The sequence below is a fragment of the Mustela putorius genome, unplaced genomic scaffold (genome assembly GCF_011764305.1).
Source record: "Mustela putorius furo isolate JIRA1106 unplaced genomic scaffold, ASM1176430v1.1 tig00000585_pilon_pilon_pilon, whole genome shotgun sequence".
In the NCBI taxonomy this organism is placed as follows: Eukaryota; Metazoa; Chordata; class Mammalia; order Carnivora; family Mustelidae; genus Mustela; species Mustela putorius.
In genome coordinates, this window is record NW_025421424.1 from 1,471,741 (window position 1) to 1,486,516 (window position 14,776).

The 14,776-nt window shown below is 40.3% G+C and overlaps 1 protein-coding gene across 4 annotated transcripts in view; it reads right to left on the reverse strand.

The window, feature by feature from the left end:
- Positions 1–7,293: 7,293 nt before the first annotated feature.
- CHD1L (chromodomain helicase DNA binding protein 1 like) overlaps positions 7,294–14,776 on the reverse strand; it is a 140,399-nt gene continuing 132,916 nt past the window's right edge. For all 4 annotated transcript variants that reach the window (XM_013049503.2, XM_004779599.3, XM_045081822.1 and 1 more), the window contains 4 exons: positions 11,465–11,535; positions 9,293–9,407; positions 8,262–8,370; positions 7,294–7,632 (listed from right to left, as the gene is read on the reverse strand). In XM_013049503.2, coding sequence (XP_012904957.1) covers positions 7,560–7,632; positions 8,262–8,370; positions 9,293–9,407; positions 11,465–11,535 — 368 coding nt within the window. In that variant the 3' untranslated portion in view covers positions 7,294–7,559. The remainder of the gene's footprint in view (positions 7,633–8,261; positions 8,371–9,292; positions 9,408–11,464; positions 11,536–14,776) is intronic.

A 14,776-nucleotide genomic window follows, 5' to 3' on the forward strand; every position in this document is an offset into this window, starting at 1 on the left:
CCACACAAACAAACAAAAAATTGGTCACTGTGAGGTGATGGATGTCTTAATTAACCTTACTGTGGTAATAATTCTGTAATATATTCATATATCAAATCATTACATTGTATATTTTAAACTTACATGATGTTATATATCTCAATAAAGCCAGAACAAATAAAATTAATGTAATAAAAATTAAAATTTAAAAAAAGATGGTTTTGGGGATAAATTTCGAGGGTTTTGACATTATAGGATAATGTTTCTAGCTATGGGTGGGTTCTTATCCCATCTAAGGTGAGCATTCTTATTGCTTTTACTGGTTTTCTGTGAACACTATCAATCTCAAATAGTTCACCTTTAATTGTGAGAAATTTGTCATACACATGTATGTATGTGTGTATATATAATGTACTTTGACTTTTTTCTTTATTCTTTCATCTCCTTTTGTAAGGTCCTCAAGTTCATTTTTAACTCTAACTCCTTCTATTCCACCTTTTATCCCACATTTTGAATTTTTCATGTTTTTCATATTAATATTTCCATTTGTTACTTTTTTATAATTTTAATGTCATATTGCTTGTATCTTACTTTAGGTTTTGAGAGGCAGGCAGAGAGAGAGGAGGAAGCCGGCTCCCTGCGGAGCAGAGAGCCCGATGTGGGACTCGATCCCAGGACCCTGGGATCATGACCTGAGCTGAAGGCAGAGGCTTTAACCCACTGAGCCACCCAGGCGCCCTTTAGGTTTTTAATATAGTTATTTTACATATTGTAAATTCTTAATTTTTCTCTTCTAATTTTTTTTAATGTTAACTTTTTCTATTGAAGCAGTTTTAACCCTCAGGTATATTCCTATAGTTATATTACCCTGGGAATGATAGTAAAACCTATCTTTTAATGAGCATTGGAGAAGGGTAGATGTCCAGATCCAGTCCAGACATTCAGATCCTCAGGGCCCAGGAGAGCTTTAGAACAAAGAGTTGGGGAATGAGCCCTAGCGCAGGGAGATTTAGGCACCACAGATCCAGAGTCGTCCTCCTTTTTATTGTTGTTGTTGTTGTTATTCTATCTAGCAGTTCCTTAGATCTTAGCTTCCCCTTTGAACTCTCTAATGGAAAAACAATATTGGGAGGGACACTCCATAGATTATCTATTAGCTCTGGGGAGTTGAAAAGGGTAGAGTAGGTGCTTGGGAATGAACAGCCTCAATCTATTGACCCCAACCAGTTGTGTGTGTGGTTTTTTGTGGGCTTTGTTTTGTTTTTCCTGCCCTGATTTTACCCTTGTGGCTATCTGGGCTCACCTTGAATTTCTATAGGGAGGTGGCGGTCAACAATGGATCCAAGGGAAAGTCCGGGAGGGGTGGTGGTGGCGGCATGATCAGAAGAACTTTTCTTAAACAGCCTTCCAGAGCCACACCAGCCACCAACTATCCATATAAAACAGTTCAAAACTTTCCATCCACCCTTGGATTTTTTGTATTATTTCTTAGATTCCATGCTTTCATTTTCAGTTCCTCCAAGATTGATTTTGGAGGAGACAGCCCAGGTTAATTTGACATTTTGGTAGGAATTAGAATGTCCTCTCTCCAGATTGTTTAGAATATGCAGTCAATGGATGCAGAAAATAAGTCATACTGAGGATTTTTGTTTCTACCCTAAGAACAATGAGAAGCCATTGAAGGTTTTAAGATCAATGACAGGATCTGATTTTGAGACCACTCAGTCTGCAATATGGTAATTAGATTGGAAGGGAGTGAGAGTCAACATGAAGACAGGTAGAAAGGCTCACAGTTGCCCTGGTGAGATGATAATGATGATCAACACTAAGGTGATGGTGGGGATGAAGGAAAGTGAATTCAAGAGGTACTTATGAAGTTAAATTGCTAGATCTTGATTATAGATTGAGTTTAAGGGAGACAAGAAATACATGAAAGATTAACTTTTATATAGTGGGCTTGTATAACTCAATGGATGTATTTGGGAGAACTGGAAGGGATTGAGTTAACTCAATTTTGGGTATATAAATTTATGATCCCTTTAAAATATTCATTAGACATGTCAAGTAGGCAGCTGAGTAGGCTTGGAGTTCAGAGGAGACAGCTGATCTAGCTCTGGGATGACTCACACATTTATAAATGGATGAAATAACCTTGAGTTCAGAATGGAAGGAGAAGAGGACCTAAAGATGAATCTTCAGGAACTCCAATATTTCATGGCTAGGTGTTACTGGTTGAATTGTCCTCCAAAATTTGTATTTGAAGCCCTAAGCTCCACTACCTCAGATTGTAAGTATATTTGCAGACAGTCCCTTTAAAGAGACAATTAAGTTAAAATAAGAACTGTAGAGTGGGGCCTAATCCAATCTGGCTGGTGTCCTTGTAAGAAATTTGGACATCCAGAGAAACGCCTATACACCGAGTTAAGACCATGTGAGGATATAATATGGAGGCAGCCATCTGCAAACCAAGAAGAGAGGCCTCAAGAGAAACAAAATCTGCTAACACCTTGATTTTTGTACTTCAAAGAACTAAGAGAAAATTAATTTCCATTGCTCAAAGCCACCCAGACTATAGTTTTGCTATGGCAGCTCTAGTAAAATAATACACTAGATTAAAAAATATATATATAAAGATTATGGGGGGGAAGTTGGACAAAGATGATAGAAGATAATTCCTGGAGATTATTTTGTCATAATCACAGAAGTCAAGGCAACAGTGTTTCAAGTCTGGGAAGCAGTCAACAGTGTTAAACTTGGCTGACAGGTCAAGATAAAAACTAAATATTGCCTCTGGATTTAGTGAGTTGGAGTTTAATGGTATTTTTCATTTATTTACTTGAGAGCGAGCATGCACACAGGCAGAGGGAGAAGTAGGCTCCCCACTGAGCAGAGAGCCCAATGCAGGGCTCTATCCCAGGACTTTGGGATTTTGACCTCAGTAGAAGGCAGACAATCAACTGGGCCACATGGGAGCCCTGAGTTTGATGGTATTAATAGACTCCTGGTGGTGTAAAATGCAGGAAGGTAAAATGGCATGGGTTAAAGAGTGAGGGGGAAGTGAAGAAATGACATAATTATGGACAATTCTTAAGGTTTGATAGGGAAAGGGAATGAAGAATGGAGGTGGTTTTCTTTTTTTTTAAGATTTTATTTATTTATTTGAGAGAGAGAGAGAGGTCACAGGTAGGCAGAGAGGCAGGCAGAGAGCGGGGGAAACAGGCTCCCCACTGAGCAGGGAGCCCGATGCGGGCCTCGATTCCAGACCCCGAGATCATGACTGAGCTGAAGGCAGAGGCTTAACCCACTGAGCCACCCAGGCGCCCTGGAGTTCTTTTTAAATGGGGGAGACTTGACCTTGTTTTTTCTCAATGCAAGTTTTCAATTTAAAAGAAGAAACTGAATGTATAAACAAAGTAATTGGTATAAGAGCATTCTTAAGAAAGGTGGAGGGGAGAGTTTACAGCTGAGATGGGGGAGGGCCAACCTTTTATTAACAGAGAAAGAAAGGCTGGGAAGCAGAGGTGGGCACCTTCAGAATTACTCCGGGGATAAAGGAATGGCTGCTTATTTTCTAGTTGAAGGTGCTTGGTTTTTAAGCCTTCTTTGCTTCCTAAAATGAAATCTCAATTCAACTTTGCATTATAACTAGTGTCTTTCCTCTCATATTCTGGCATTTGATTGGTTGGTTGTCTATTTTCAGAGTGGTTGTTGAGTCTTCACCTTAATGCCATTGGTATTTTAGTAAGAAGTTTTGAGAAGCTTCAAAGGGCAGTTGCTAGTCAGTCACTGTAAAAATGACAAGTTTCTGTCTTCTCAAGTTTTATATTTAAAAAGTTATGCCATCTGGAGTTTATAATATATGGGGGAAGTCTGATACTTTTCCCAAATTGCTAGCCAGTTATCTCAGTACCATTTCAATTCAACAAATATATCTGAGTACCTATGAATCGCTTTGTGCAATACAAGAAATCATCTTTGTTAAAGACTTCAGTATTTCACCAAGGGTTAAATAGACCAATAAATGTGAGCTACAACAAAGAAGTGCTGTAAACATAATTATCATTAGCAGTTTAAACAGATTAAATTTTTATACAATTACAGTGTTAGGTCTGTGATCAAAGGAGCGAGACTGATACAAGTTGAAGGTCAAGCAAAGCTTTATTTCCCGCCAAGCATCGAGAATCAAACTGACGGGTTGGGGCCACCTCTTACAGAGAGGGTGACCACCCCCAGCCTCACAGACTAACTTTTATAGAGCAAAGGCCATGTGGTTGAGCCTGGCCCCACACAGGTGGCCAATGAGATTGCAACACACAGAGAAAGCTGCACAGTCATGCTAGGTCACACAATTCACACACATACACAATTCAGTTGGGTGGCCAACTGAATTACAATTCACCCTGTAGTAGCTCTTTGAACTAGCCTATCACCTTGGTTCGAATTGGTGCCTAAAAGGCGGGGGCCACACTCCTTGGTAGCTAGGGAGACAGTATACACGCTCCACTGATTGGATGTCTCCACCTAGCCTGACCCGCCCTTGTATTTGAGCTCTGTTACCTGGGACTAGTTGACCATATTTTACTTGTTTCCCAGACTTGCTTTTAAGTAAGTCCCTTGCGGGGGGGGCGGGGTCAGTTTAAGTTTTACTGAGTAAACAACAAAATGGCTGTTCAACCAAGATGGAGCCACTCTGGCTAAATAGGCCCTTAAAACAGGAAATGCCTTTTTCTGGATTCTTACAGAAAACCAGACCTGATAGGGGACAGTGGAGAGTTGGGAGATAGGGGAAGGAGTTTAGAGGAGTAAGGCAGTCCAGCAAGAGAAGCCAGCACGACAAGCAAAAGCCCAAGTGAGAAACTGCAGGATGTCTTTGGGAAGTCTAGATTATGGGTGAAGGTAAGCAGTGCTAAAGTTCATACTGTAGTTAGTAGACAGCAAAAAACCCCACTGGCCTAGAGATGGTTTGGGGCTATAAAATGCTTTGAAGGTACACTTGAAGAAAATTTAGTATACACTTTAGATTGACTGGAAAAATAAGTCACAGGCTTTTTACAAAAGGTAAAAGAGCACAAGCAGCAGACATAAAGGACAGTTTATTAAAAATCAAGAAAATATATCAGTTTGCACATATGGAAGAAGTTCAATAGACTTAAGACCCTTATTATCTCGGGTTTTCATACTTGTGTAGAGGTATAAACTTTTCCACAGAAGCTCATCAGTGCATAAAATCTTGCATTGTTCTCATACCCCTGTCTTAGCCTTCTCAAAGCCGCAGGCTAGAGGGCATCAATGATAAGCATAGAGGCTACTTATAGACAAACAGGCTTGAGTGATGTTAATATACAAAGGGCCCTCAGGCATTCCCTGGCTGGACACAGGCCCATCAGGCAGCACACCTCAAAATATCCATAGGCCCTCACTGACCAATGGGCTACTTACAACTAGGCACAGTTACCAAAAAAGGGAGAATTCCGTATGTTGCCATAACTTTTCACCTTCCATCTTTAAAATCAGCCCCCACCTAGGTACCTGGGTTGCTTAGTCCATTAAGCATTGGACTCTTGATTTCAGCTCAGGCCATGATCTCAGGGTCATGAGATCAAGTCCTAAGTTATTTTCTCATTTTCTCTCTCCCTGTGCCCCCACCTCCCCCTCCAAAAACAACTGAGAAAACAGCCCCACCCACTGCCTCCTTACAGTCTCCCCTTTGTTGTTATGCCCACAGCTTCCTTGCAGTGTATTCAATAAACTTCTATCTTCTTTATTGTGCTTCAGGTGAATTCTTGTCACTGCCTGTGCCACCCATCAGCTTCCACCTGGTCGTTGCCCATTTGGAGACCCCCCCCCCCCAATCCAATCAGAAGAGACCCCACAATAAGCTGTGGAAAAAAGAGAACAAAACCCTCAGGATGAACAGAATAGATAGTTTTTTTCTTATAGAATGACAGCCCTTTGGGAAGTGGGAAGGGCTTATAAAATGTAGGAAGGACTTAGGGAGACATAGGGCAGTGCTGAGGACTCTGAATTGCTGAGGTAGACAAGCAAAGTAAGGAGCTGCCACTGACAAGTGACCCCATGTAAGGGAGAATGTGCTATGTGAGTTTTCTCATCTTCTGTGTTGTTTTGCCCAACTTCTCATGAGGCAGAGGTTCATGGCCTAGGACCTTCATCCAGAGGGAAAAGCACATATGGCTGGAGGATGGGGGACTGAGTGCGGGGTGAAAATGAAGCACCTCAACTCCCAGAACAACTGTGCTGCTGAAAGGTCAGCTGTATTCTCTGAGAGTGAGTTCCCTGCTCTGATGCTCCTCTCAGATGTTCAGAAACATCCACAGTTGGCCCTGTGCACACAGCCCTCAGAAGTGAGCCCTCAGGAGAGCATACAGCTTCTGCAAATCAAGTTTTATTCACATCTGCTACTACCTCAGCTATCAAGGCTGCTTCTGAAGGTATGACCATTTACCTACGTAGTAGGTTTCACTGTACTCCCTTTAGAGAGTTCCAATTCTGTGTTTATAGGAGAAATAAGATGCCAGTCAAGAGGTTAAAGTTACAATAATAACCTCGATGTCAAGACCTAGCAGTAAGGGTAGGAGTTAAGAGGGAACAAAAATGAAAGGAGTTTGGGGTGCCTGGGTGGCTCAGTCCTTTGAACTCTTGATTTTGGCTCAGGTCATATCTCAAGGTTGAGAACGAGCCCTGTTCTGGGCTCCACACAGGACATGGAGGTTCCCTGAGATTCTTTCTCTCTAAAAAGGAAAGAAGTTTTAGGAGGAAAAAAAAAAAAAATGGAAGAATCATGAATTTAGGGTCTAATAGGTCTTTGACACAGATACTAAACTGTCAAAGGGTGAAAGTGCCAGGGAGAGAGTCGGAGCACATCCCAGGTGCCATAGATACTATCCTCCTTAGAAGGTCCTGGTCCTGGATGGCTGCCCCTCTAGCCAGGATTCCTTGAAATGAAAGGCACAGGGCTGAGATTTCTGAAGACGTCTCTGCAGGACTAAGGGTGGGGAGGTCTAAACACAGCAGAAGTCCGGCTGGTTGCAGATAGTCAACCAAGACTGAGGCTTTTTTTTTTTTTTTAAAGATTTTATTTATTTATTTGACAGAGCACAGGCAGGGGAGCAGCAGAGGGAAAGGGAGAAGCAGGCTCTCCACTGAGCAGGAAGGCATAAATGGGCTGAAGGTGCTTCCTTCTCCCAGAGCAACCTGTTTCATTTCTTCTTAATCCACAGTCTAATCCTCTGTAAAGAAATCAGTCTAATGGAAGGGAAGAAAACTGGATTGAGGAGAAAGAAAGCAGTGAAACCATTAGAGATAGAAAATTTATTATTATGCAAATTGCTATGCAAATGGAAGCCCTGGCAAACAGCCAGAGGACTTTCCCAATTAAGGTGTGCATCCCTGTATTACCGGTACCAAATCAGAGTAACACATCCTGAGAACAAAATGAGAATTCAGAAAACACAGTATCTCAGAGGCCCACCAGATCCAGACTCTTTTGAAACACTCTAATTCAGTAGCTCCGGGCAAATATTAACTGCTTGCTGAATGCTGACTGTGATACTGGTCAACTGTTAAGGTGCCAGCTGTCCTGGAGAAGAAGAGGATGGTGGATGAACAGCTGCCCTGCTTCTAGGAAAGTAGTATCTGATAAGGACAGTCAAGGAAGATCTAGTTCATCACTTTAAAATCAATTTTACCAAAACTGCTACTTCTCTAGGTTAGTAATTATTGAAGTAATCACTCTGAAAGTAGCATGTCTTAATTCCCTTTCACCATATAAATTCTTCCAATACTGTTAGTACTCATTATGGCTACTATTATCTCATTATTAAAACTCTTTTGATACTGCTTAAATTGTACAGGCATACAAAACATGACTTTTCTGCTAAGTTTTTATAGTTAAACCAAACAGGGAAAGATTAATACTGCATGCTATCACTTGTATCTGGAATCCTAAAAGAAAGATGTCAAACTCCTAGGAACAGAGCCTTGTCTATAGGCCTGAAGGATCTCTAGAGACCTGATGTGAAAAGATTCACTGTTATCAAATGACAATTATTCAATGAACTCCTCCTTTCATATACCTTTTAATCTAGCTGCTGGCACCAAGAAATGCTTGGGTGTATTCGTCCTTGGATATGTAGAAGTTACAAAGTACTTCTTAGAGTAAAAAATGTGGCAGAAAAAGGCTTGGCCTTGATTAGTGATACCAGAAAATGCAAGACATTTTCTTTGAGCTGAGAGAACACACTAGTAAGATCACAAAAGGATACATGTAAGTTGGGATGCCTTTTGCAGCCAAATGTTTCCGAATAAGTCGCTCAGTACCATACCAGTTAAAACCTTTTGTGGCATGTCCAATGCGTGGAAGATGAACACTTGCTGTTAAAGGGGAAAAAACAGGTTATGATGTCTTCATTCATCAAAAATTTGATTCAGTATAAAATATACGTAAGAGAAAACTCGACTCTTAGTCACTTTGTGGTTTCCAACAGACAAAATGTACATAATCGTGGGGTATCCCACACAAAGTATAAAATTAGAATGTCAAAAATATTCTAGGGCAGGACTATAATAGGAAGAAGTCAGTCAGTCTATCAAACACAAAGACCTACAGGTTCTGGAAATAAGCAGGTACAATGAAAATAGAGTATAATCAGTGTTGGAGATAAAAAGATCATTATTATTATTATTATTATTATTTAGAGAGGGGGAAGAAGGGAAAGAGGGAGAATCTTAAGCAGGATCCATGCTCAGTACAGAGCCCAAGGCAGGGCTTGATCTCACAACCTTGAGCTCATGACCTGTGCTGAAATCAAGAGTCAAGACACTTAACTGACTGACCCTCCCAGAAATAAACAGATAAGCTTTAACAAGCCAATCAGTTCAACAAACTCTGAAACACAATAGGTTTAGAAATAAACTTCACTCTCATTTGGGCAGAGAACTGTCTGCTAATGTGGACTGGATGTGGCTACCCAAGAAGGGAAGTGGTAGGGTAAACAGTATCCCCAACAGCATCTGACCAGATTACTACATCTCTGGTCTTCTGCTTCCTCATCTGTAGAATGAGGACACAAATACCCCAGTGCAGGAAGATGGTCCGCAGAGATAGTGAATACAAAAGTGATCTGGAAAGGAAAGGAGGCGAATCAAGATGATGTGGTGATACTTGTGTGGTCTCTCAGACATTGAGGCTTACCTTTACCATCTATACTGAGTGAGGTCTTAACATTTCTCACCTCCCTTTAAAAACCCTATCAGAAAACCCTGGAAACAGAAATTCATGTTCTGAAAAGCTTACCTTTCTTTCTCTTTGCTGCTAAATAGATCTTCTTCAGGCCCTCTTCTAGGGCTGCCATCTTAATGCCAGACAGGACATTTGCGCGGTCACGGTGCTGAGCCACAATCAAGGCCAACTAGGAGGAAAAGCCATCACATGGTTGACATGACACGAGAAGACTGCACTGTCAACTAAGTGAGGTACCCATGGAGGTCACTTAGTGACCCCCCATGGAGGGGGGCTTCATCTCCATCTTTTCTGGATGTTCTGCCTGAACCAGGTCCTACCAAATCCATGACTTAATCTTCCATTCTAATTGGTTTATTTTGTGGTAACTTTATACATAAGCATTTCTTCTTGTTTTTAAGATATGTTAAAACCAGTGTCCAAAACATGCTGTCTTTCCTAAGTGCTCTCAATGGTAAAAGAATTTTTCAGTCTTAGGAGCAAAAAGGACTTTACAGATTCCTGTATCCAGCCCTCTGGTGGATATTCGAGTCAGCTCCCAACCCCCATTCCATCTCTGCTCCCGTAATTCCTACACTGTCCTAAGTCGGGGAGACTGGACAGAGTGTCAAGGGAGTGTCTGGGACTGGCAGCCCTACCATCATATGGTCACCAGTTGTAAACAGTTTCCTTGAGTCACTGGATTCTGAGCGTCTATGCTGTAATCACTGTGTTGTTCATGTTTTTTAGTGTTTTAGAAATGACTGAAAAAATGGTTGACCAGGCAGAAGCCACTTTGTTGTCAGCCACAAAGACCACCAACCTCAAAAAAATGTATGTCCCTTTCAGCCCGGTTTCTAAATTTCTTTTCTAAGTCAGTAAGATTTGGCTCTGAATTGAATATGAATTCAGGCCCTTGATAAAGTCAGGTCAAGGGGCACCTGGGTGGCTCAGTGGGTTAAGCTGCTGCCTTCGGCTCAGGTCATGATCCCAGGGTGCTAGGATCAAGCCCCATGTTGGGTTCTCTGCTCAGCAGGGAGCCTGCTTCCTCCCCTCCCTCTCTGTCTGCTTATGATCTCTGTCAAATAAATAAATAAATAAAATCTTTAAAAAAAAAAAAGTCAGGTCAAGAGTGGTTAATAAAACATCTTAGAGGAATTCTAAAGGACTGGTAAGTAAGAGACACTTAAGATGCAAAAGGAGAATTTTTCTTTGAAAGCAAGAAAGCATGAGTTGGGGGAAGGGCAGAGGGAGAGAATCTTAAGCAGTCTCCACACTCAGCACAGAGCCCATTGCAGGGCTCAGTCTCAGGACTCTCAGATCATGACCGGAGCCAAAATCAAGAGTTGGACACTTAACTAACCAAGCCACCCAGGTGCCCCTAAAGGAGAATTTTAATATAAGCAGAGGAAATATGGATCGGCTCCTCTTCTCTGCTTATGGCTGGCTACTGAACACAATCTTTTACACATCTTTTCACATAATGAATGATGACACACTTGAGGTTTTGAGCCCTGTTTTCTTATTGTTTCCTAAGCACTTCCTATGAGCCATACTGTGTGAGGTATCGAGGATAAAATGACAGAGTCTACACTCTCAGGAGGAGCCTGCCTAAGGTCGGTATAGAGAACCACCAAGTCCGAGAACAATGTTCCGTGATGGAAAGAAGGGCGACGGAGGGAGTGTGGTGGGACTGTGAGGCCTAACATGCTTGTTATGGGTTGAATTCCTATGTTGAAGCCCTAACCCTTAGTACTGAAGAAATGTGACTGCGTGTGGAGACAGGACATTTTAAAGCAGCAAATAAGTTAAAATGAGACCATTAGGTGGTGCCTGATCCAGTCTGACTGCTGTGCTTACAAGGAAAAAATGTGGACACAGACTGAGACACCAGGGATGTGCACACAGAGAGGAAAGACCATGTGAGGAAATATGAAGGTGGCTACCCTTAAGCCAGGAAAGAAGCCTCGGAGGCAATCAGCCCTGCCTGCACCTTAATCTTGGACAGGCAGCCTCCAGAACTGTGAAGAAATTAATCTGTCTTCTGAGCCACCTGGCTGGTGGTGTTTTTTAACAAACTAGAGAGATGATCCTTGAAAAGCACAGTGTTGGTGCTGTTTTATTATGGCAGCCCTTGAAACCAATGTGTTGACAGAGAGGGCAGCAGGAACAGGAGAGGTTTAAGAGGAGGTGACATGCGCCAAAATTTAGTTCTGATTAAGAGATTTTTTTTTTTTTCTAACTTACCAGATCTTGCCCACTGTTTCTTGACTCTTTATCATCAATAGGAAATAAAAGGACGCCTCCCAAATTCAAGTCTGAGGTAAAATAAAAGAGCAACAGACAGAAGGTAAGGTTCACTCTGGACTGAGACCCCTGAAGAGGGACCCTTGTGAATGCCCGACTCCTTTCCTCATCGGCCAATCAGGTAGCAATCTCATTTTTTCTCACTCTCTTAGATTCAGTCACTGCTTTAGCCAGGAACTCACAGGATCCACCCTGGAGAGGTTTTTTTCTTTTTTAATTTTTTGGCTCAAAAACTTTCATTTTCTTCATGCTTTATTGGGGTAAAATATACCTAACATAAAACTTACCGTCATGACCATTTTTAAGCACACAGCCCAGTAGCGTCAAGTACCTTCACACTCCTATGTAGTCTCCACAGCTCTCTTTACCTTGCAAAACTGACACTCCATACTTATTAAACATCTTCTCATCTCCTCTACAACCACCATTCTTACTTTCTACCTCTGTGAATGTACTGGAGTTATTTCATCTAAGTGAAATCACACAACACTTTTTTTTTGGTGACTGGCTTATTTTACTTGGTATCATGTCCCCAGGAACTGTCCATGTTGTAGCATGTGTCAGAATTTCCTGGTTTCCAAGGCATGAATTATTATTCCCGGTATGAATATACACTGCACTGTTTATCTATTCATCCATCAGACACTTAGGGTTCCACCTTTAGGCCATTGTGAATAATGCAACATAGGTGTACAAATACCTGTTTTGAGTCCGAGTCCCTGTCTGCAGTTCTTATAAGAGGGATTGCTGGATCATATGGTAATTTTATTCTTAAACTTTTTTAGGAAACACTATACTGTTTTCCATAGCAGCTACATCATTTTGTGTTCCCACCATCAGTACACAAGTGTTCTAATTTCTCCACATCCTCACAAAACACTTGTTATTGTCTATTTTTTTATTGAGATGTAACTGACATGTAACATTGTAGAAGTTTAAGGCATATAACATATTGATTTACACATTTATACTGCAATACAAGTGCCACTAAAGCAGGAGCTAACATCTCAATCACATCCCATAACCTCTTGGTGGGAACAATTACGACCTGGTCTCTCAGCCATTTTAAGGTTTATAATAAAGATCTGTTGTCTGTAGTCCCAGCAATGTATACTGACCTCTAGAGGTCATTTATTTACTAAGTGCAAGTTTGTACCCTTCAACATTAACATTAACCATTTCTACCACGCCCAGCCCCTGGTAACCACCATTTCATTCTGGTTTTTGTTTTGTTTTTAGTTATAGATTCCACATTAAGGGACACGTGTGTGTGTGTTTTGTGTACACATCTTCTTTATCCATTCATTTGTTGACAGACACTTTATCTTGACTATTGTGAATAATGCAGAAATCAACATGGGAGTGCATAGATATCTCTTTGATAACCTGCTTTCACTTCCTTTGAATATATACCCAAAAGTGGGATTGCTGGATCATATGAAAGATCTAATTTTAACTTTTTGAGGAACCTCTACGCTGTTTTCCATAGTGACTGCACCAGTTTGCATTCCCACCAATGATGCATGATGGTTCCCTTTTCTCTACATCCTCATCAATACTTATTAGCTCTTGTCTTCTTGATGACAGCCATTCTGTCAAGTGTGAGGTCTTATTTCATTGTAATTTTGATTTGCATTTCCCTGATGATTACTGATGTTTAGCATCTTTTCATGTCCCAGTTGGTCATCTGCACATATTCTTTGGAAAAATATCCATTCGGTTCCTCTGTTCACTTTTTAACCAGACTTTTTTTTTTTTCTGTTGAGTTATCCAAGTTCTTTATAAATGTTGAATAGCAACCCTTTATCCAGTATATGGTTTTTAAATATTCTCTTCCTTTCTGTAGGTTGCCTTTCCATTTTGTTGTTTCTTTTGAAGTGCAGAAGCTTTTAAGTTTGATGTAGTCCCACTTATTGATATTTTTATTTTTATTCTTTTGATGTCCTCCCCCAAAAATCACTGCCAAGGACAATCTCAAGGAACATCTTCCCTCAGTTTTCTTCCAGGAGTTTTATAGTATCAGGTCTTATGTTTAAGTCTTCGATCCATTTTGTGATAATTTTTGTAAGTGGAGTAAAACAGGGGTCCCAATTTCATTTTCCTGCATGTGGCTATCCAGTTTTCCCAACATCAGTTGAAAAGACAGACTACATTTTTCCCATTGGATGTTCTTGGCTCCCTTATTAAATATCATTTGGCAATGTATGTAGAGGTTTAATTCTGGGGTCTGTAGTCTGTTTCATTGATCTATTTGTCTATTTTTATGCTGATACCACACCATTTTAATTATTATCACTTTGTAGTCTAGTCTGAAATCAGGAAATGTGATGCCTTCTGCTTTGTTCTTTCTGATGACTGCTTTTGCTACTCGGGTCTTTTTTGGTTTCATTCAAATTTTTGGATTTATTCTATTGCTGTAGAAAACGCTATTGGAATTTTGATAGGGATTGCTTTAAACCCAGAGATGGCTTTGTGTAGCATGAACATTTTAATGGTATTTCAAAATCACTGATCAGAAGAGTTAATATCTTTTCAATTATTTATTTTCTTCTTCAATTTCTTTCAACAAAGTCTTGCATTTTTCATTATCTAAATCTTTTACTTCCTTGATTAAATTAATTCTTAGATATCTTATTGTGTTTCCTGTTATGGTGAATGGATAGTTTTCCTCATTTTTTAGAATTTTCACTGCTAGTGCATAGAGAAGGAACTGATTTCTGTGTATTGATTTTAGATCCTGCAACTTTACTGAATACATTGATTATGTCCAATAGCTCTTTTTCCAGTTGATTAAATCCAATATACTGCGAATTTGGGGTTTTCAATATATTGTATCACATCTACAAATAATGACAATTTTACTATTTCCCTTTTAAGTTGGATGCTTTTTGTCTTTCCTGATTGCTCTAGCTAGGGCTGCCTGTACTATGTTAAAAAAGGAAGAATAGGCAGGCACCCATGTTTTGTTCCTGGTTTTAGAAGAAAATCTTTTGATTTTTCTCTGTTGAATATAATGTTAACCATGGGTAACACATATGGCTTTTATTATGCTGATGTATGTTCATCCTATACTTATTCTTTTGAGGGTTTTTATCGTAAAAGGATATTGTATTTTGTAGAATGCTTTTATTGCATCTGTTGAGAAGTTTAATGATTTTTGTCTTTCATTCTACTAATGTGGTGTTTATCACATTTGATTTGCATATGAAGAACTATCCCTGCATCCCAAGGAGAAATCTTATTTGGTCATGG